Raw genomic sequence first — 24469 nt, 5'->3', positions numbered from 1 at the left:
CATAGACTGACGAGTATATTTATTTCTTAACTGGAGGCAGAGCAATAACTTCCGCTTTCCTTAAACCTTCTCCCTTTCAGTGGAGGAGGAGGGAGAAGACACCATTATAGCAACACATTAAGCCAAAAATTAAAGGATAATAAAAGATCTTATTATTTACCTAGAGTTCTTATCAGAATCTAGCAAAAAAAAAAAAGGAATATTTAGACACAAAAATGATCGTTGAACTCACACTATTTTACTCATCTGCTATTCTCCAGCCCCTAGCCCAGAGTCTGGGACATAATATACTTAATAAATGTCTTTTGAATGAATAAATTTTGTATAAACTAAAACATTTTTTTAAAAAAGCAAGTAGATACTTCAAGGGGAAAATGAAGTAAACAAAAATAATGCATAAATATAGTAGTACCAATGGGAAGGCAGCTTTTTCACCATCTTCAAAGTAGAATTGGCAGGCTTGTCAATCAAAAGCTTGAAGTAAGAACTCCCATGGAGACACCTGAAGGCAGCATTAGTGAGCAATGGAGAGCAGGCAGGAATATTCAGTGGTGGTTTTATTCTCAGAGCACCCACAGGCCTCCATGACTGCCTTGGAGTTCATTCTGTGAAGGCTCAAGCTGTTTCATAGGTTCCACAGTGGCTATAAATATAACTGATCATTGTCTGTGTGTCTAGGATACTGCTCTGTGACCCAAGGGAAACAGAAACAGCCAGAGCACCACAGGAGAGGAAACTCACCTGGAGACTGCAGGCATCCCCAAAGCCACCTGATCCGAGCCCAAACAGGAACTCCCCAGAGAAAACCTTCTACGATGCAGAGAAAAATCAATGTGGGAAAAATGTTCAAAAGGCAAGAGGACAGGCCAAGGGTCTTGTTATTGTTGATTCTGTTTGGAGGTTACACACAAAATATTAGACAGAAGGAACTTTATAAAGACTATCCTGGGTGCCCTCCCACTCTCCTTTAGACTGAACCAACACCTCAAGCAGATGTTTCTATTATAAAGGCTTCCAAAGATGATGATTCTGTGATCTGCCTTGGCGATTTCTCTTCCAACGTGCCATGGCCCACTTCAAGTCCTGGGCTTCCTAGACACTTTCTCCAACAAATTTAGTCAATATGTTTCACCTCCTTCCAATAACCCGTAACAAGTAACTCAACTTTTTATGGCGTGTGATTAGACCAATTTAACAACTGCATATCGGTAAGCAGTGTTGTTTTCATTATGATGACTAGTTGCTTCAATGTGTAGTCACAGGAGTCCAAAAAGATATTTAGTCCTATGCTATCCCAAATAGCACAGTGTTAGACACAAAGAAATCCAATGAATACATTTTGAATTAATACAAAACAACCGTCATATAATTCTTCTTATATGGGAGTTAAACTCTATACTTGACTTAGGTAGAGTTCTGAGTGGGCACGTGGTCAAGAAGAGGAGCGGGCATGCCCTGGTGGCGCAGCGGTTAAGTGCCCACGTTCCGCTTCAGTGGCCCGGGGTTCGCTGGTTTGGATCCCGGGTGCGGACATGGCAGCACTTGGCAAGCCATGCTGTGGTAGGCGTCCCACATATAAAGTAGAGGAAGATGGGCACGGATGTTAGCTCAGGGCCAGTCTTCCTCAGCAAAAAGAGGAGGATTGGCAGCAGTTAGCTCAGGGCTAATCTTCCTCAAAAAGAAAAAGAAGAGGAGGATTATATCGTCCTCTTGGGAGAAGCTCTTTATATTCTGGATGACTGTTACTAGAAATCACTCCACAGCCTTCTCAGCTGCCATGCAACTCCCATCAATTTCCCTACATGCAGAATTATGCCCAACTGAAACCATGAAACGAAGTGATTCTTCTCCAATTTCTCCATGTTTCTCCTGAATTGGGAAGCCTAGAACTTGAGTCAGGACTTTGGCAATTTGGCATTATTTGGGAATTCAGGCCCACACTTTTCCATTCCAGAATCACAGTTAGTTGAAAACCACATGTGGTACCTGGCTGGTTCGTGGCACCTGGTGACACTAAACTTCAGGGGGCTTGTTGCTGACAACTTCTCCAGAACAAATGTCCACAAAGGTTTTTCTAAATTCTCAGGAAACTCTTCTCTTCACTCAAGGTTTGAACACTTGAGAACAACTGAACACACTTTCTATGACATCAAGTCACTCTTATAATCCATTTTAACAGAGAGTTGGTATCAACTCTGATAGAACCAGTCAAACAGTTAGATTAAGTTTCGATAGCTGCATAATTAGATCATTTAAAAATTTTTGCCTATCAGTATATAATATGAATATATAATACAGGTCAAAAAAAGTGTTGTCCATTTAAAAAAGTGTCAGTACAGTGCCACAGCACTTATTTTGCTTTTTCAGATCAAAGTTGAAAAATGTACTCAAGATGCTGCCTTTACCAGCTCTTTGGATGGGAATGACATGGTCGGTCCATGTGTGAATACTAGAGAAGAGCTGAGGCGATGAGAGGCCTTGTGAGTGACTTACCAAGACAGGCACACAAGCACCAAGGTTTCACACCTCCACCTCCTCAAGCTAATGGGGTAAAAGACAAAGATTTGGCTATTATACCTCATTGGGGATTTATTAAGCATCAACTTCCTCCATAAACCAGGCTTATCTCTGTTTAGGTTGCCCCGATAAGACTTCCTTTCTCTCCAAATTCAGACTAGCTCCACGAACATATCCTTTCTGAAGCATCTGAAAATGATTCTTAGTTTTTCTCTAATGTTACTATTACTTTCACTAGAAAGAGAAATAAATCTTAAATGCTTTTTTCTTTTTTAAGCATGATCGTGAGGGGGAAATACTGAATGCTGACTATATGCCAGCTCTATGCTGTTATCTCATTAATGTCTTTTTGAAAACCTTATGAGGTAGGTATTATTTCCATTTCTAGTTGAGTAAACAGGGACACAGGTTGGCTAAGTCATTTTCCTAAGGCCACACAGTTAGCAGAGTGCCATCCAAACAACCCAAGCTAGGCCCACAGCCCGTGCCAACTCCTCTGAGTTGTATCAGACCAGTTTCATTTCCCCATCTTCAAGTATTTCCCAGAATTCCACAAGTTGTGAAAAATAGCTAGTTAAACTGAAATGTCTTTTGGTTTATTAGTTTATTCTTCTTCAATATATGCCAGTGAATGCTGAAACTATCCAGTATATTTATTTGTTTCATACACATGCTGTATGATTTGTCTGTTTGTTTTATACTTCGCCGAGCTTTTCTCTTTGGATCAAACGAATGACTTTTTTAAAACAATAAAAATACTTTTGCCATTTCAGGATGATCTATCATTTGCTTTTGTTGTGGATCAAAAAGAATGGCATGTTCTTTAGCTCCTCTTTCCTCCAAGGTAAGAGGAGATACCATGTTGTTTTCTAGTCCGGTTTCTCTATTATTAGAGAATATGCCTCCATTTGGTTTTACGTCATCTAGAAATCATGCTTTCGTCATCTAGAAATCATCCCTTTTCTGATCTTGATGTACTAATCCTCTGCTGCAAAAGGACAGCCAAGGTTTGGGGAAACGCACACTGGACCATCAATTTAATCAACTCAGTGGCTATCAGAGAAGCATTTTCACTTAACCTGATGGTAGTTTCAACTTAAATAATGCTTTACTTGAAAAGAACAGAGTTTTGGTTGTCAAATAAGACCAGCGAGCGCCGCCAGGATGTACCGCAGAGTGACTGACCGAGAATTTATAAAATATGTGAGAGTTCCGTGTTGCAAAGGCAGAGGCTGTGTTTCAGGCTCGGTGTAGCACCTAGCACTACGGAGAATATCAACGTTTGAGGTCAATCAGTTCCTGTCATTGAAGGAAGAGCAGCGTGAATACTTCCTAAAGTGAACGGCAATGCAGTACGATACTCTCTTCCCCTCGCAATCACGGTGAGGATTCTTTCTCAAACTTCGGGCAGGTGCAAGGCTGAGTGTAATAAATCCGAAGGCATTACAACTTCTTCTTCTGTTAAGGATGGCAAGACCTCCCCTCAGTTATGCAACATCAGCAAAAACAGGGGCCAAAACAACTGCGCATCACACTGGGAGCCAGTGAGGGACACAGAAGTGAGAGCAGGTGCTCGGCTGCCTGGTGAATGGCCCATTTAAAAATTCAACAATAGTCAGAGGGGAGCAGGGAGCTCAAGAGCCACCACTGAGATTGGTGAAACCAGCATTTCTAAATTCAGTGTAAACTCACACCCTGAAAGAAGGCACGCTATAAAACAGAGTTCCAGAAATCTAGTGCATCATTCACCCTCCACAATATTATGTAAAAAGCATTCTCTTCAGGAAAAATCATGGAAAGAACCACTCACGCAACAAAACTGGTGCTTCCTCAATTTCAAATGTCCCTATAAGATATTAATTATTAGCTGGATAAAACAGGCAAAAGCAGCTGTTCATTGCAGAACCAACTAATCATCTCTCATAACTCTTTTGAAAAGCAAATGTAGATGTCAGAGCTCGAGTGAAAAACATGTTAAATGCATTGTGTCTAGACTTTGCCAAGAAAACGAGGGGGTTTAAGTGCACAAAATCAGAAGTTCTTACTAAACCAGAATTTCAAATCAATGTAAAAAAATTCAGCTTCATATTTTAATGTATCTTGTCATTAGCATTTTATATTTATACAATCAGCTTTAGGGTGAATGTTGCTGTATATTCAAGATGTACATGCATCCTACATGGTGAGTAACACCAACATAGTAAAATGATAAAAATAAAAAATGCTTGTCAGGCATCCCTTCCCTTAAAATGCTGCATATTCCTGTAACTGTAATATACACAGACGATTAGAAAGCAGATCAAACACACAAGGATATCTCCACTACACCAGCAGAAAACCTTAAAAATGGGTGAATCACGGCAGCAGAAAACGAAGCATAGGTGATTATCAGGCACCAGGAGACAAGAGATGCAGCAAAACATAGAGCAGGAAAATATGAGGGGAAAAATCCAGGACTGTCTGTATAATATATGCAGATTTTTTTCAAATGTAAATTTTAAAGTGAATGCTGCTTTTATGTTCCTGCATAAAGGAAAGCATAACAAGGCTGCTCCACTTCCCTTTAAACACAAGCACATAAAGAGAGTGAGGGATGTGAAAAGCCAATTCTTTGTGCTGCTACTTAATCAATTGCACTCAGTTCTCCTCCTCGATGACACAGCCACAGTGCAGAGAGCACTCAGCAGTTAATGGATATAATGTTGGAAAAGCACTTTGAGGTCTTCCAAGGAAAGGCAGGGTAAAAACCCAAAGGAGCGTGGTTTTACTACTTATTCCCAATAACTGAGCAGCATTATCTAGGAAACTCCCAAGACCTGAAAAGAAATTAAGATATTAATTTATTTTGCTAATTCTGATTCTTCCACGTGAGATGACTTCTTTCAAAAGTTGGAACTTGAAATCATCATAGGATTATCCTGAGCGCTAGTCTGGTCTTGTAGGATAACCAGTGCACACAGTAAGGAATAAATATGTTCTTCAAGTGTGACAGCCTACGTTTACAATCTGTCAAAAAGCAGAGCTGAGGAGGAGTTATGTGTTTTTAACTGTATACATCCATCACTAGCTATCACTCTTCCCACAGGCAGCAAAAAGTCAACAACGAAACATAAAAGCTAAAAATAAGTGAGCGAGCAATTGCTCAGAAGAGCCTTTTTTATTACTGCTTATTTAAAGTAATTGAAATAAAGGGCTCAGATCTAAGAAAAAGAAAAATAATCATGCCCTGCACAAATATGTAAAAGTCAGTTGCAAGTAAAAGTTCATGCCCATAACCACACAAGATCAGCACTCTGAATGGCACAGGGCCAGAATGCAAGTAGTGACTAATATAAATTGCTAGAAATGCCATGAAAAATGACAATTATAGGCACTTCAAATGCTCAAAGAAAAATTTAGTGTCATTCCATACAAGCTAAGAATATTTCTTCATTCACAGGTATTATAACATGTTCATTTCTAAGTCAAATCAACATTTATTAAAGACCCATTGTGTACAATTTGCTATGCTAATGATGGAAAATATTGCATAAAAACAGTATGGTTTACATGCAAGCATACATTCAAATACATGTATGAGTATATATTACTGAATATAGAAAAACTATAATCTACAAGGAGAACTCTAGATTCAGAAAAATCAATAAGTTCATGAATTAAATAGGTTTTTTGGTTTTCTTCTCATTCTGTAGGAATTTATTAGGTGAGAAAAACAGCATAAAAATCTTGCAAGTTGCAAATTTGAAATCTTACATACTCAAAAGGAGGCAAGTTGTCTTTCAACAGTCGTTTTTGAACTTTTTTAGATTCAAAATGATTCATCTAACCAAATCTCATATGAAACTACATTATATATGTGAGATAAAAAGAGGTATTTAATTAATACAGATTTGCTCTATAAGTGCAAGTTTATAACACTTATTTGTTAGGTAAATAAATTAGGGTGGTGGTTTTTTTTTTTCACTAAGGGAAAAATGTGAAATAGTGGATTATGGATGGCAGTTACATTCTTCTATGAGACTCGGTGTCTGATTCATTTCTGTGTTTTGGGGGTTTTGCAGTGTATTAAGAAAATTCTGATTCATACACATAAGTGCTTGCAAATAGTAACATTTAACAGCTCCCTAGCAATCGCAGGTTACTCTTCAAGCAAACAGAGACGGCAGGAGAAGCTTCATTCCACAGCCTGAACCAAAACTCAGTAACCTATTAACACAAACTAACTCATCATCACTGCTCACAACTAAGTTAACATTTTCCATACAGTTGACTGTTTTTGTAGAATTTTAAAAAATTATAATACTTATATCCAAATCAAACCCAAAGATCCCCCCACTCCCAGAATGTCCTAAAGGTTAGTAGAATCCAATCCCTATTTGAAAACCTGTCTCTAAAAAGCCTGCCAGCATGCGCTGAGTTGGTATCAGTAGTCAAAACACGGGTCAGCAGGGCGGATGTAGCACACAAATGCCTGTTGGCAAACCTAGGATTCGAGCAAGGTGTGCCATCTACAGACCTGCTGACCTTTGGTCTCCTTCATTTCCTCCCAATGGTCTTGTTCCTCCTCTCCACTACTGTTTTGGCCCAGAGCAATCCAACCGATCATCTCTTTACGCTTCATAGTACGCCTGTTATAAATGGAAATCATCAACGTGACATCAGAGAGCTGAAAGAGGGCCACCTGGAAAACAAAGGTCTCCTTATAGACAGGATTGGGCTGACCACGTCGAATGGATGTCTTGCAGCGGGACATCTCTTGACCCACAGAATTGAGGAGAAAGAGCTTTCCATATGTATCTAAGAAAAAATAACAGAAATGAGAAAACATCAGTGCTTTCTGTTCTGCTGATTTAGTTGTAATATTTACATGGGCTGCAAATTTTTCCTTTTTAACATACTGAGCAGCATCCTTGTGCCTGGTACTTGCTGCAGGACTAACACATCTTACAGGAATAATTAAGGAAAGGAATTTTACCTTGAATGCTTAATGTTTCATGCAGCCCACTCTCGGACACCTTGCTAATGTTTATTAGAAGCTCTCCATCTGCAGGGGTGTATAGGTGCGTAGGCATATGTGCCATGGTGTTTGTGGACACGCACAGCTCTTCATCTACAGTTTATTTATATAACAAGATAAATATATACATTTTGTTCTACATGGTTTTTTTCCTCTTCCTAGTCAAAATACTGTTTATGCCTGGGTTAGTCTCTTCTCTTCTCACTCTCTACATATTCTTTGGATCATCCCATCTATCTACTGTCAACTGAATCAAATACGTATCTCTGGCCTCGTCTTCTCTCCCAAGCTCAAGACCCAACTGCATACCACATTTCTTCCTGTGGACATCTCACACCAATATGTCCTCAACTTTTAAAAACTTGCTGCTTCAATGTTCCACATCTCTGTGAATGGTAGTTTCATCCACTCGATGGTCCAAATCAGAAATCAGGACTACATTTTTGACAATACTGGCTTCCTCACTCCTGGTCCAGCCAATCAATCCCAAATCTACCCCCTCCTCTCCATCCCCAATGCCACTGAACTCTCAGTATACACCGTAAGCTCAGCTCACCAGCATCTCTCACCTGCATTTCTGCATGTTTCCTCACCAAACTCCAGTCACAGGATCACCCCGTACCACAGTCAGAGAGGTCTTTGTAAAATGCATATCTGGTCATGTCACTCTCACTAATCAACAACAACTAAACCCTCAATACTTCCCACCAGTCTCAGGATAACTCTAAATTTATTGGTATAGACTACACCCTCTGGCTCTCTTTACCTTCCAGTCTCATTGTACACCACTGTCGCCCTTATACACTGCATTCCCGCTATACTGAACTACCTGCATCCCTCCAGCTCTCCCGATCTCTTTCCCTTTCCCTCTCCACAAGCTGTACATGCCACGACATCCACCTTCACATGACTTCTGTTCATTAGTTGGTTTGGACACATCGCTGCATCCAGGAATCCTTGCTGACCACTTCGCGCTTCCCCTAGCCCTGGTTCAGATAAGCCTCCTGTGGGCTTCATCAAAATCTGGTTTTCGCCTATCTCAGCACTTATCACCCATAGTAACACTGCCGGTTTACTTGACTGCAAGACTGTCAGCTCCCCACTGGTAGAAAGAGGGACTGTCTTGTTACCTCTGCATCCCCGATGCCTGCTGTGGTGTCTAACAGGTGGCAGACATTCAATAAATATTAAATACTTTTTAATCAATGATCATGACTACCCAGGATGCTTAACTTTTTTTTCTATTGATCTGGAGTTTTCAAACTCAAAAAATGAAGCTAAATCCCTCGTTTTCTAACTCTGGCATTAGAATGCTATAAAATGGTGATTAGCATCATATGTTTAATCATTTATAGAAAGGAAAGACAACACCCAAATTCTACTAACATAGACTACTGCTTTTGCTAGAATTCCTGAGTGGATCATTACAAAGAACATCATCTCCTAACACAATTATATTTTATTAAAATTATTTATTAATTTCTAGACTTTTAACTACAATTCTTATCGGTTACTTAGATGTGTTCTATTTTTTTTAACCGAAATGTTAGGGTGTTTCCGAATTCTGTCATTCTGTACATTCTGTTCCATGCAGGCTGAAAGCCAATTAGTGTTTACTGCTTGCTTTCCACCTAACAACCAGTCCAACTTTTTAAAGTGTGAACCCAGACCCCTATAATTTACTGTTCTATATAAGAGCATTGTAAGATAGGAAACAAATTACAACCTGCAGTTTTCATTCTATGTTGATCTTTTTCTATTCCGGTTTGATGTGTTATTTTATGCACTTATCTGCTGAGAAACACAAGGTGTGAAATTACACTTCAGGTGTGAAAACACTTCCCTGTCTCAGAAACAGGGCTCTCCACTCTTCAAACTCCTCTACAGCAAAAGCTGTCAGAAACCCAACAATGGAGGAGTGAATTTGCGTGCCTACAGCTGCACAGCTCCTTGATTTCTGGAGGAAAAGTTCAGTCCAGTCCCCAAACTGCTCTGGCAATTCTGTCGCCAGTGATGGCAGCGGAAACTGAGTTAATCCCACAAACAAAGACCTGCTCATTTCACAAAGAGAGCAATTTCAAGCTTTATCCTGTCACAAGGTCGTTTTCTAATTACAAGAAAGGCCACTTATTACCAAACTTCCATCACTGAAGCTGAATTGTAAGTGACAAAAAGGGAAAATAATAGTTTTATAAACAATCCAGTCTGGGGACACCTGACCGAGACAAGCAAATATTACTGATTGTTTCAGCTCAAAAGGGGAGCTTTGTCAGCAGTGAAAATGTGCTTGCTTTTTAATGTCCAGTACAGAGGTTCTGGAAATTCTACCCGTGCAGAACAGTGGGGCGCATGGCTGGGGTCTTGTGAGGTTCATTGACTTATTCTGATGAGCACCGGTGAGAATGGATAAAGAAAGGGTCCAGCTAAGGAAGTACACAACTTAACTGAGCTCTGTTCTCATTCTTAGGAGTTGATAATACTCGCTACAAAACAACAGCAAACAATATTTTATCTTCTGATGATGATTCAGAAAGCCCCTCAGTGTCTCCGGTAACTTAAAACCTTCATCAAAAGGCTGAATGGGTCATAATCCCTGGATAGTTCTGGATGCTGCTCTTCTGACTCAGCCCTGTCAACTGCTTCACCAGTCACTTGTCTCTTTAAGGAAAATGCCACATGTACCAAAAAAAGGTAACAGTACATAATCCTCAATTTATCACGGCACAAAGTATGTCACTTGAAAATCAGAAGTCATTTTTGCAAAGAAACAATATGATACCAGGTGGTCAGTTATATAACCCATATAAAACACCTGCCCATTTGCAGCATGATGCTCTACCAACCGTGCTACAGGCTCGGCTCAGGATAGAGCACGAGGACCAGAATTCTCTGGGCCAGAGGAGGGAATTTGCTCATTTAACCTACCCTTCCCTTTTAACTCATTAATAATTACAAAACATTTTAAACATACCTAAGGGAGTAGAGAATAATATTACACATACCCAAATACACACCACACAGACTTGTGACATTTAGTATTTTTCAGATTTACTACTGATTTTTTCACTTTTGGTTTGATTTTTAAGAAGTAAACCATTATAATTGAAGATCCTTGAGTGCCTTCCTTGATCCTGTTCAACTTCTCCTCTTACTAAAGGTAACTACCATCCTGGATTTTGAGTTTATCATTTTTATGTATGTTTTTGGACTTTCACTATATAAGAAGATATAACTAAAGGCATCCAAAAGATATCCAAGATATATTTCAGTATTTTAGCATTTAAATGTTAAAAATTTAACATTTTAGTGTGTGTCTTCCCAAAACTTACCTTTTTCATTCAATATTAAATTTTTTATATCTTCTATATGATATATATACCTGTGATTCACTTATTTTAACTGGTGTATAGTGTTCCAGTGTATTAATAAACCACAATTCACTTATCCATTCTCTTAATTAGTCGACATTTAATTGTTTATTGAAAAGATTTCAGTGAACATTTTGCAATATTTTCCATTACACTAACGTTTGCGAATTTCTTTAGCACATCTTTAGGAGTTGGTAACTGGCTCTTTATAAGTTCCAGATACAAAATCTTTATTATACTTATTGCTAATATCTTCCCCCTGCATGTGGCTTAGCCTTTTGCTTTATTTACAGTGACTTTTGAAGTATAAATGTTTTAAATTTTTGTGGAGTCATATTTATCAATGTTTTCCTTTCCAGTTGATGCTTTTAAAAGAAAATTGTTTAAGAAACCCTACCCAAACTCAATAGTCTCCCATATGTTCTTTTACAAGTCTTAAGAATTTGTCAATCTGATCTTTCTTTACTTGAGATATAATTGACATATAACATTTATTAGTTTTAAGTGTACAATATAATGATTTGATATAGGTAGATATTGCAAAATGACTACCACAGTAAGTTTAGTTAACATCTGTCACCACACAGTTACAAATTTTTTTCTTGTGATGAGAACTTTTAAGATCTACTCTCTTAGCAACTTTCACACATACAGTACAGTACTGTTAATCACGGTCACTGTACTGTACATTACATTCTCAGGTCCGATTTATATTCCAACTGGAAATTTGTACCTTCTGACCACCTTCCCCTATTTCACCCAGTCCCCACCCCCTGCCTCTGGCAAACACCAATCTGTTCTCTGTATCTACGAGCTTGGTTTATTTTAGATTCAACATATGAATGAAATCATACACTATTTGTCTTTCTCTGACTACATTTGATCTTTAATACACCTGAAATTGATCTTTGTGTGTGATGTGAGGTAGGGGTCTAATTATTTTTCCTGCATATGGGAAGCATTATTCCTTAAGTAGTCCATTATCTCCCAGCTGATTTGTAATACAACATCTGTCAGATATCAAGTTTCCAGGCTTGGGTACCCTTTCCTAAGTCTGATAATATTTATCATCATCATTTTATAATATGTCTTGATATCCACTAGGGAGACTCCCCCATCACCTTTTAAAAAAAACTTAGTATTCTAAGCTCTTGCTTGGTTTAACTGGCTCTTACAGATGAATTTCAAAACCAGCTTGTCAAGTTCTATTAAAAAAAAAATCAGGGGCTGGCCCCGTGGCTGAGTGGTTAAGTTCACGCGCTCTGCTGCAGGCGGCCCAGTGTTTCATTGGTTCGAATCCTGAGCGCGGACATGGCACTGCTTATCAAACCACACTGAGGCAGTGTCCCACATGCCACAACTAGAAGGACCCACAACAAAGAATATACAACTATGTACCGGGGGTCTTTGGGGAGAAAAAAGGAAAAAATAAAATCTTTAAAAAAAAAATCAAAACATACTAAAGAAACAGTGTTGACATTTTTATTGGGATTGTACAGACTATATAGATTAATTTGGGAAAAGCTGTTTCACCATATGGAATATTCTCACCAATGAACGTGGTATATCTATCATTTAGTTTTCTTTTATGTCTTTCAAAAAGTTTGGTAATTTTTTTCCGTAATTTTCTTATTTTTTATTGTTATCCTTTACTATCTTAGATATTTTGCTGTTGTTGTAAATAGTACTGTTTTAAAACTCTACTTTCTAACTGTTCCTAATATATTAGAAAACAATGATTTTGTATAAGAATTATCTTCTTAAATTTGTAGATTCTCTGTATTTTTAATGTGGACAACCATATTTTCTAGAAATAATGGCAGTTTCATTTCTTCCCTTCAAGTTTTAAATTTTTATTTCCTTTTCTTATTCTACTGAATTGCCTTGAACCTCCACTCTAATGTTGAATAAGAGTGATGCGGGGCTGGACCTATGGCTGAGTGGTTAAGTTCGTGCGCTCCACTGCAGGCGGCCCAGTGTTTCGTTGGTTCGAGTCCCAGGTGCAGACATGGCACTGCTCATCAAGCCACGCTGAGGCGGCATCCCACATGCTACAACTGGAAGGACCCACAACAAAGAATATACAACTATGTACTGGGGGGTTTTGGGGAGAAAAAGGAAAAAAAATAAAATCTTAAAAAAAAAAAAAGAGTGATGCTGGTGGGAATTCTTATTTTGTTCCTGACTTCGAAGAGATTGCAGAATTAAGAATGCCAGTTAGTGTAGATTTTTCTTAAAATGCTCATTATCAAGCTTAAGCAAGTTCCCTTCCGTACCACACACTAGTTACTGATATTCAATACCATTTCCACTTTTCTAAGCTCTTTTCTGTACCAATGAGGCATAAAGCCTTAAAACTACATTCTTTTAAATATTTTGCCAGTAAGATCCCAGTTAGATTCTACTAATGAAAGCTACTTGTATGAGAGTGTAACATAGAAGGGGGGGGGCACATTCTCTGAACCCAGTTGTAGGCATGTGTCTAGACATCAGCAGACAGCAAGGTAGGGGTTTTGCCCCTGGGGTTCAAACATCCTATGAGAATCACCCCTTTCGTGTGCACATGGCTTAGACCATATTGGCATCTTCCTTTTAACGCCTGTACTTCTGGGTTTCCTGAAAAGACCCTCTCTGACCTTTATTTCCCAGCCTTCCCATACTTAAAACCTATAAAAACAACCTCTGACTCAAAATTCTCTAGGGTATTTTCTATTTTCTTGACAAAATCTGACTGATATAGTAATTGGTAATCTGAACTGGAATGTTACCATAATAAAAAAAACAAGCAGAGGCACTGGCCTAGAAGTTGGGTTCCAGGTGAAGAAGAAACTGCTACGAGAGGCTGGAACAGTCCAGGTCTATAATCCATATTATGTGATGGTAAAATCGCCATCTGCTATAACTTGGAAGGAAGGGCACGTGCCTAATGAGCTTGTAGCTCTAGGGAAACAGATTGAAAAACAGAATGTTAGAAGTGTGTATTCAGTACTACTGGCTTCATTTAGAGGGCTAGAGGGAGGCAAAAGGTAAGCTTGGGAAAGAACTGACCAGTGCACAAGGAAAATGGAAAGGAAAAAGAGTACATGGAAATTTAGACCATTTTGTAGTTGGAAAATCTGATTTCTTCCAGACCTCCAAACAGTGAGAGAGAGATTTTAAAAGGCTACGAGCTACAAAGGCCCAGTAAATAGTCTCAGGTGAGTAATATGATAATGATTCAGGTCAAATATCAAATTAAGGATGTAGGCTTCCCACCATATTTGAGTTGACTGGGCCATGTGACTGAGCTCTGAATAATGGAATGTGAGAAGTGACAAATATTACCTTCAATCATGGCTATATTTGACCACTCCCGCTCAAGCAAGAAATCTCCCATGCTGTCTCTTCCCCTTTTGTGACAACAATGGAGGTCACATTTTGAATATCATTAGCCCCTCACTAAATGGAAAGAGCCTGTATGCCTCAGTCACAGATTAGAGGAGAGTCACCCAATTCCCTTTGGACTGCGATGCTAGAGAGAAATAAACCTCCGCTGTGGTGAGCCACTGAGACCACAGGGTTTATCTGTCATTGCAGCATAGCCTAGTCTACACTAATACACCTTCTATTACTCATCTCCTAAGAGTTATTCTTATCAATAATGGATAGCGCATTTTGTCAAACATTTCTTTTGCATCTATTGAGATAATCATAATGTTTTCTGATAAATTAGTTAGCATGGTAAATTACACTAGCAGATTTTTCCTAATGTTAAATCATTCTTGCATTCCTGAACTAAGCCAATTATTCAAATATATATATAATGAGGCTAGGTGGGCCAAATATAAACTGTAGTGTGTCTGAGAGACTGTGGCCAGAGGGCACAGGGAGAGATTGGGAGGAAGAGAGAACTATTAATCTAATCTTATATTTATCTTTCACATAGAAATTTTACTCCAAAATAACATTGTAAGATCTCATCAAGATGGCGGCATAGGCAGATTCTGAACTTCCCTCCTCCCACAAACACAACTAGGTTATAACTATTCTTGGAAAAATTACCCTGGAGAGAAAACTGAAAACTGGATAAAAAGAATGCCCACAACAAGGGACAGTCCTGACTGAGGCAGAAGAAGCAGAAATTCCTTCTGGAGAGAAAGAAAGCCACCCTTCTGAGCAGTGGAGCTTCACAGCCAGCTGGGCAGGAGCCACCCTAAGGTACGCAGCCCTCCCTGGAGGAGTGGGAAACTTAGTGGGGGCACATTAGGGCTATAAGCATCCTTCAGACTCAGCACAACAGAGACAAGTGTCCTACTATCTGGCTTCACTGACTATCAACTGCAATGGGGATACCCCCAGAAAAGCTAACGGACGAAAGATGAAAAAACCCAGCTCTTAAAAGACCCTCATACAAATTCACCCGTCTCAGAGAACAACCTAAAATTACCAAAGAAAGCTGAACAGTCCTTTGGTGAAAAGAGACTCACCTGATTGGCTCTGGGTACATCTCAGTGAGAGGTGAGACCTCTCCAGAGACTGAGACATTGGTGGTGGCCATTGTTGTGACCGAGTACAGGTATGCTGACACAGACCCTGGCAGATGCCATATAAGTTCTTCCTCTGGACTGTTAGCCCAGGGGTCTGCCACACCTACTAGAGTGCAGATTTAATCTAGTTCAGCCAGGGCAGGCAGCCTGCCCTAGGGACCTGCCCCACAGAAAGGCAAGCCCTCAGGCTACTTGTCAGCCTGCATAGACTGGGTGCCTTGATCCTCTACAGGCAGGTGAGTGTGTCCGCCTCTGTGGTGCAGGGCCTGTGTAATGACCAGGTGACCTGTGGGGGGTGTTGGTGGATAGGTGGGGGCCTCTGCAGCAGGGCGACTGGGTATGCTCCAGGGGGTCGGAAAGTGCGCATGGACCAGGGGCTGTGTTGACAGTGTGTGTGGACCTGCGGGGGTGGGGCTGATCAGTGGGAGAGGACGTGCACTTCACAAAGAGCCACAAAGAGGATAGGCACCACTGGCCAAAGCCTGAAACAATTGGGTGCTCCCATGCCTAGGGCCAGCCCCACTCAGCTGCAATGCTAAGATAGCTCACAACAGCCTTGCAGGCCTGAGGCCTACAGCAACGGTAAGCCCCTGAGGCTAACAACCAGCTACACTGGGTAACTGCTCAATTAACAGGAAAACTGCAACAGGAGTGTACTATTAGACTTTGTAGCCAATGGTGCTGGGGTTTCTCAAACCTGATTTACAAACAGCTGGTCAGGGAGGGAAAGACTAAGTTCCCTGGGTACTGCAGTAAGAGGAACCCTGCCATAGCAGAAGGACACAAGTAGCCCACAAAGGGGTCACTCCTGGATCATTTGGACTGGTGACCAGAGGGAAGCACAATGCTGGGCCTCAAAAGGTGTCTCTTACATAAGGCCACTTCTCCAAGATCAGGAGATATAGCTGACTCACCTAATACACAGATATAAGTACAGAGAGAGAGGCATAATGAGGAGGCAAAGGAATACATTCTAAGCAAGGGAACAGGACAAAAATCCCAGAAAAAGAACTAAATGAAACAGAAATAAGCAATGTACCTGACACAGAGTTCAAACAAAAACCCACAAGGATGCTCACTGATATTGGGAGAAGACTAGATGAACACAGTGAGAACGTCAACAAAGAATTGGAAAATATAAAAAAGAAACAATCAGAAATGAAGAATATAATACTGGAAATGAAAAATTCACTGGAGGGACACAATAGCAGAGTAGATGATACAGAAGAATGGCTCGGCGAGCTGGAAGAAAGACTAGAGGAAAGCACCCAAGCCAAACTGATAAAAGAAAAAAGAATTAGACAGAATGAGAACAGTCTCATGGAACTCTGGGACAATATCAAGTGCACTAACATTCATGTTATAGGTGTCCCAAAAGGAGAAGAGAGAGACAAAGGGGCAGAGAATCTATTTGAAGAAATAATAGCTGAAAACTTCCCAACCTGAGGAAAGAAACAGACATCTAGGCACAGGAAGTGCAGAGAGCTCCAAACAAGATGAACCCAAAGAGGCCCACACCAAGACACATTATAATCAAAGTGTAAAGAATTAAAGACAAAGAAAGAATCCTAAAAGCAGCAAGAGAAAGGCAACAAGTGACATACAAAGGAAAGCCCATAAGGCTATCAGCAGACTTCTCAGCTGAAACACTACAGGCTAGAAGAGAGTGGCATGACATATTTAAAGTGCTGAAAGCAAAAAATGTACAGCCAAAAATACTCTATCCAGCGAGGTTATCATTCAGAATGGAAGGAGAGATAAAGAGCTTCCCAGACAAGCAAAAATTAGAGGAGTTTATCACCAAGAAACCAGTTCTACAAGAAATGCTGAAGGGAGTTATTTAAGTGGGAAAGAGAAGACCACAAATAGGGATAAGAAAATTATCCAAAAAAAAATAAATAACCCCCAAAAACAGGCAATAAAATCACTGGTAAAGGCAAAAATACAGTAAAGGTAGCAGATCAACCACCTGTGAAGATAATATGAAGGTTAAAAGACAAAAGTACTAAAATTACCTATTTTAATGATGAGGGTGATAGATAGACACACACAAAACAACAGATTAGATATGATTTCAAAAACATAAAATGTGGGAGGAGGGGGTAAAAGAGTAGAGCTTTTAGAAAGAGGTCAAGCTAAAGAGACTATCAACTCAATATAGATTGCTAGATATGCAGAATATTATATAGGAACCTCAGGGTAATCACAATACAGAAACCTATAATAAGTAAACCAATAAGTAAGAGGAAAGAAATCAAACACATTACTAAAGAAAGCCATCAAATGACAAGGGAAGAGAGCAAGAAAAGAAGAAAGGAACAGAGAAGAACTACTAAAACACACAGGAAAAAAATAACAAAATGGAAATAAATACATATTTATCAATAGATACTTTAAATGTCAATGGACTAAATACTCCAATCAAAAGACATCCAGTGGCCAACTGGATAAAAAAACAAGACCCATATATATGCTGCATACAAGAGACACACTTCAGACCTAAAGACACTCACAAACCAAAAGTGAAAGGATGGAAAAAGATCCTCCATGCAAATGGCAAAGAGAAGAAAGCAGGGGTAGCAATACTTATATAAGACAAAATAGCCTTAAAAACAAAAACTGTAACAAGAGACAAGGAAGGGCACTACATACTGATAAAGGGAACAATCCAACAGGAGGATATAACACTTGTAAATATCTATGCATCGACCATAGGAGCACCTAAATATATAAAGTGAATATTAGGAGACATAAAAGCAGAAATAGACAGTAACACAAACACTCCACTTACAACAATGGATAGATCATCCAAACAGAAGATCAACAAGGAAATATTGGCCTTAAACAACACATTAGATCAGATGGACTTAGGAGATATATATAGAACATTCCATCTAAAAAACCACAGAATACACATTGTTTTCAAATGCACATGGAACATTCTCCAGGACCAATCACATTTTAGGCTACAAAACAAGTCTCAATAAATTTAAGAAGATCAAAATAATACCAAGCACCTTTTTTTTTTAAGATTTTATTTTTTCCTTTTTCTCCCCAAAACCCCCCCAGTACATAGTTGTATATTCTTAGTTGTGGGTCCTTCTAGTTGTGGCACATGGGATGCCGCCTCAGCATGGTTTGATGAGCAGCGCCATGTCCGCGCCCAGGATTTGAACTGACAAAACACTGGGCTACCTGCAGCAGAGTGCGCAAACTTAACCACTTGGCCACGGGGTCAGCCCCCAAGCATCTTTTTTTACCACAAAGGTATGAAACTAGAAATCAACTACAGGAAGAAAAATCAGAGAAGCCACAAAAATGTGGAGAGTAAACAAAATGCTACTGAACAACAACTGGGTCAATGAAGAAATCAAAGAAGAAATCAAAAATTACCTGGAGACAAATGAAAATGAAAATATGACATGTCGAAATCTATGGGATACAGCAAAAGCAGTTCTAAGAGGGAAATTTATAGCAATTCAGGCCTACCTCAACAAACTAGAAAAACCCCAAATAAACAATCTAACAGTACACCTAAAGGAACTGAAAAAAGAAGAACAGACAAAGCCCAAAATCAGCAGAAGGAAGGAAATAATAAAAATCAGAGCAGAAATAAATGAAATGGAGTCTAAAAAAAAAAGAAAAAATTAATGAAACCAAGAGCTGGTTCTTTGAAAAGATAAACAAAATTGACAAGCCCTTAGCTAGACTCACCAAGAAAAAAAGAGAGAAGACTCAAATAAACAAAATCAGAAATGAAAGAGGAGAGATTACAATGGACACCTCAGAAATACAAAAGATAAGAGAATACTATGAAAAGCTATACGCCAACAAATTGGATAATCTAGAGGAAATGGATAAATTCTTAGAAACATACAACCTTCCAGAACTGTTTCAAGAAGAAGTAGAGAATTGAATAGACAAATCACCAATAAGGAGATCGAAACAGTAATCAAAAACCTCCCCCAAAATAAAAGTCCAGGACTAGATGGCTTCCCTGGTGAATTCTACCAAACATTCAAAGAAGACTTAATACCTATCTTTTTCCAACTGTTTCAAAAAATTGAAGAGGAGGGAAGGCTTCCTAACTCATTCTACAAAGCCAACATCATCCTGATACCAAAACCAGACAAAGACAACACAAAAAAGCAAAATTACAGGCCAATATCACTGATGAACATTGATGCAAAAATCCTAAACAAAATACTAACAAATGGACTACAACAATACATTAAAAAGATCATACATCATGATCAAGTGGGTTTCATTCCAGGGATGCAGGGATGGTTCAACATCCGCAAATCTATGAACGTGATACACCACATTAACAAAATGAAGAATAAAAATCACACGATCATCTCAATAGATGAAGAGAAAGCATTTGACAAGATACAGCATCGATTATGATAAAAACTCTAAATAAAATGGGTATAGAAGGAAAATACCTCAACATAATAAAGGCCATATATGACAAACCCACAGCTAATATCATTCTCAATAGAGAAAAACTGAAAGCTATCCCTGTATGATCAGGAACCAGACAAGGATGCCCACTGTCACCACTCTTATTTAACATAGTATTGGAAGTCCTAGCCAGAGCAATCAGGCAAGAAAAAGAAATAAAAGGGATCCAAACTGGAAAAGAAGTGAAACTGTCACTATTTGCAGATGACATAATTTTAGTTATAGAAAACCCTAAAGAATCCACTAAAAAACTTTTAGAAATAATAAATGAATACAGTCAAGTCACAGGATACAAAACCAACCATACAAAAGTAAGTTGCATTTCTATACACTCACAATGAAGTAGCAGAAAGAGAAATTAAGAATACAATCCCATTTACAATTGCAACAAAAAGAATAAAATACCTAGGAATAAACTTAACCAAAGAGGTGAAAGATCTGTACACCAAAAACTATAAAACATTGTTGAAAGAAATTGAAGAAGACACAAAGAAATGGAAAGATATTCCATGCTCTTGGATTGGAAGGATAAGCATAGTTAAAATGTCCATACTTCCTAAAGCAATCTATAGAGTCAATGCAATCCCTATCAAAGTTCCAACAACATTTTTCACAGAAATAGAACAAAGAATTCTAAAATTTATGTGGAACAACAAAAGACCCTGAATAGCCAAAGAATCCTGAGGAAAAACAAAAAGGCTGGAGGTATCACCCTCCCTAATTTCAAAATACACTATAAAGCTATAGTAGCCAAAACAGCATGGTACTTGCACAAAAACAGACACACAGATCAATGGAACAGAATCAAGAGCCCAGAAATAAACCCACACATATATTGGCAGCTAATTTTCAACAAGGGAGCCAAGAGCATACAATGGAGAAAGGAGAGTCTCTTCAATAAATGGTTTTGGGAAAACTGGACAGCCCCATGCAAAAGAATGAAAGTAGACCATTCCCTTACACCATGCACAAAAATCAACTCAAAGTGGATTAAAGACTTGAATGTAAGACCCAAACGCATGAAACTTTTAGAAGAAAACATTGGCAGTATGCTCTTTAACATCGGTCTTAGGAGCATATTTTCAAGTCCCATGTCTGACCAGGCAAGGGAAACAAAAGAAAAAATGAACAAATGGGACTACATCAAACTAAAAAGCTTCTGCCCAGCATAGGAAACCGTCAACAAGATGAAAAGACAATCTAACAATTGGGCGAAGATATTTGCAAACCATAGATGTGATAAGGGGTTAATATCCAAAACATACAAAGAACTTACACAGCTCAACAACGAAAAAAAACCACAACAATCCAATTGAAAAATGGGCAAAATATCTGAACAGAAATTTCTCCAAAGAAGATATACGGATGGCCAACAGGCACATGAAAAGATGTTCAACATCATTAGCTATCGGGGAAATGCAAATCAAAACTACAATGAGATATCACTTCACTCCGGTCAGAATGGCTACAATTAACAAGACAGGAAACAAGTGTTGGAGAGGATGTGGAGAGAAAGGAACCCTCATACACTGCTGGTGGGCATGCAAACTGATGCAGCCACTATGGAAAACAGTATTGAGTATCCTCAGAAAATTAAGAATAGATCTACCATATGATCCAGCCATTCCACTGCTGGGTATTTATCCAAAGAACATGAAAACATGAATTCATAAAGATACATGCACCCCTATGTTCACTGCAGCATTATTCACAATAGCCAAGACTCGGAAGCAACCTAGGTGCCCATCAAGGGACGAATGGATAAAGAAGATGTGGTATATATACATAACAGATTACTCCTCAGCCATAAGAAATGACGAAATCTGGCCATTTGTGACGACATGGATGGACCTTGAGGGTATTATGTTAAGTGAAATAAGTCAGACGGAGAAAGTCAAATACCATATGATCTCACTCATAAGTATAAAATAAAAACAACGACAAACAAACACGTAGAGACAGAGATTGGATTGGTGGTTACCAGAGGGGAAGTGGGGAGGGAGGAGGGCGAACAGGGTAATTAGGCACAAACATGTGGTAAAGGATTGTAACGAGTCTTTGGGTGGTGAACACGATGTAACCTACACAGAATTTGAAATATATTATGATGTTCACCTGAAAGTTATATAATGTTATAATCCAATGTTACTGCAATAAAAAAAAATGCAAAAAAAACCCTAACAACCAAACAAAGAAACAAATAACATTGTAACCTTCAGCTTCCAGACTACTTCAACTTGGCCTTTGAGTCATTTTGGATAATATATTTGGATAATCAGGGGGAAAGAAAAGAAGTTTTAGTCCCTTTATATTTATTATGATCACTAATTTATTTTGATTTATTTTTATTCTTTTGGTTTGTGCTATTTATTCTGCATTTTCTATGCTTTTAAATATCTTTTTTCTGCTCTCTATTGGATTAATTGCATTTTCTTTTTTCTCATTTATTCCCTTTATTGGTTTGAAAGTTGGATTAAAATTTTAACACAAACACTTGATTTAATGTCTAAAATCGATCAATATTTCTACCCTCCTCCTAAGCAACACAAAGACCTTAGAATTCTTTGACTTCCATCTCCCCTTCCCATCCTTCCTATTATTTCTGCCTAGAATTTTATTTCTACTTTGATGTATTCCTAATACTAGTCATTTTTTCTACTGTTGCTGTTTTGTTTTATGCCATCTATATATGCTTATATTTACCTACATGTTTACCAAACTTTTTTGTTTATTATTCCTTCTTGCACTTCACTACTTCCTTCTAAGTTCAATTTCTTTCTTCCTGAAGTACATCCGTTGTTAGTGTTTTCAGTGATAAACGCTCTCAAGCTTTGTGGAAAATATGTCTTCTCCTTCATGTGAACAGAATACTAAGTTGAGAGTGTTTTTCTCTCAGGACCTTGACGAAATTCTCCCCTTGTCCTCTGGCTTCTATCACTGTTGTTGAGAAGTCTGTCATCAGTCTTACCATCACTCTTCTGTAGGTAACTGTTTATTTTTTTTAAAAGACAGCAACATTGGGATACAATTCACATACCATGGTAACTATATTTTCTCCCATGTTGCTTTCAGATTTTCTGTCTAACTTTGATGTTGTTGTGAGAATTAAATGAACTGATGTAAGTAAAAGAATATCATATATGCACACAATGTTAGTGCTGCATACACAGAAATCTTCATAAGAATTGGCCATAATTCTGAGCACATAGTGAGTATTAGTAAATGCTATATTTAACTGAAAACTGGATGCAGATTTTTTGAAAAGATGATATGCCCCATATCTGTTCATTTTGTTTTAGTCCTTTTTTCCCTGCACTCCATTTGTAGAGCGTACCCTTGCATCACACTTTTTCTTCACACTGAACATGAGGCAGCTTGATTTGCTTTTTTGTTTTTCTTCCCTCTAGTCTCTGCTATTGTGGGTCCCTAACAAGGTTAATATGCTGCTGCTGTAAGTATTATCATTTGGGATGTAATTATCACATGTGGCTAATCATGCACATGCTGAGAGGCTGGGGAGCTTGTTGTTTTTAACTGGAGGGGACATCTTAATGATAGGCTTTGACAAGGACCATTATATGTGTGTGTATATACACACAGATACACAATGCAGTAACACTCTGTAGAAGGAGACGTAGCAAAGATGAAGATGGAGAAAGAGAAACTGCCAACAAAAATAGCCGACCTTTTTTTTCAATATAGCGCTTGCATTGGCAATATTAGCTTGTTAACCTCATTTAATAGGGAAGGAAATAAAATTCAGAGAGGTTAACTCAAATGTCAAGGCCACGCAGGAACTGGGTGGCAGGCCCAGGAGAAGGACAGAACAGAGCTGCTAAACTGTTAGTGAGTTGCTTTCCCATGAAGCCAAATTTGAAAGATAATCAAATGTTTCTAATTCTTAATGGTAACTTTTTCAAAAGCATTTGTAAATGCATGTCAGGATTTCAGATGTCTACCAGACACCATAAGCTGCTTTTTCACCTGGACCATCTGCCATGTACAGATGTGGAGGCTATCCCTTGCCATCAGATTTGAAGACTAGCCTGTACCCTCTTAATAGCAATAATGACAACAATATTTTTGAACACTGGCCACATGTACTAAATGAGATATTACCCTGAAAGTGAGTGGAATGATTCTTGGCACATTGTTATGGGACTTGGGCTAAGATTAGTTCACGTTGTTACCTCATTTATATGTTGTTTCTGAAAAGGCTCTATGGGCTGGTTTCAGTAATTTTATTTTATCTATTTTTTTTAAAGATTGGTCCTGAGCTAACATCTGTTGTCAATCTTTTTTCCTTCTTCTTCTTCTCCCCAAAGTCCCCCAGTACATAGTTGTATATTCTAGTTGTAGTTACTTCTAATTCTGCTCCATGGGACACTGCCTCAGCATGGCTTGAAGAGCAGTGCTAGGTCCGCACCCAAGATTCAAACCAGGGAAACCCTAGGCTGCTGCAGTGGAGTGCACAAACTTAACCACTAGGCCACGGGGCCGAGAAATTTTAAAATAGCCTATTTTATCTTCTCTAGCCCACCTATGATTTGAAAAAACACAGCAATTAATAACATGGG

The 24469-nt window shown here is 38.7% G+C and overlaps 1 protein-coding gene across 5 annotated transcripts in view; it reads right to left on the bottom strand.

The window, feature by feature from the left end:
• Window positions 1-5969: 5969 nt before the first annotated feature.
• SYT16 (synaptotagmin 16) overlaps window positions 5970-24469 on the bottom strand; it is a 260034-nt gene continuing 241534 nt past the window's right edge. For all 5 annotated transcript variants that reach the window (XM_070513730.1, XM_070513729.1, XM_070513731.1 and 2 more), the window contains one exon: window positions 5970-7314. In XM_070513730.1, the coding sequence (XP_070369831.1) occupies window positions 7001-7314 (314 nt within the window). In that variant the 3' untranslated portion in view covers window positions 5970-7000. The remainder of the gene's footprint in view (window positions 7315-24469) is intronic.

This window comes from Equus asinus, chromosome 7, assembly GCF_041296235.1.
Source record: "Equus asinus isolate D_3611 breed Donkey chromosome 7, EquAss-T2T_v2, whole genome shotgun sequence".
Classification (NCBI taxonomy): Eukaryota; Metazoa; Chordata; class Mammalia; order Perissodactyla; family Equidae; genus Equus; species Equus asinus.
This window is presented reverse-complemented; position numbering and strand designations above follow the sequence as displayed.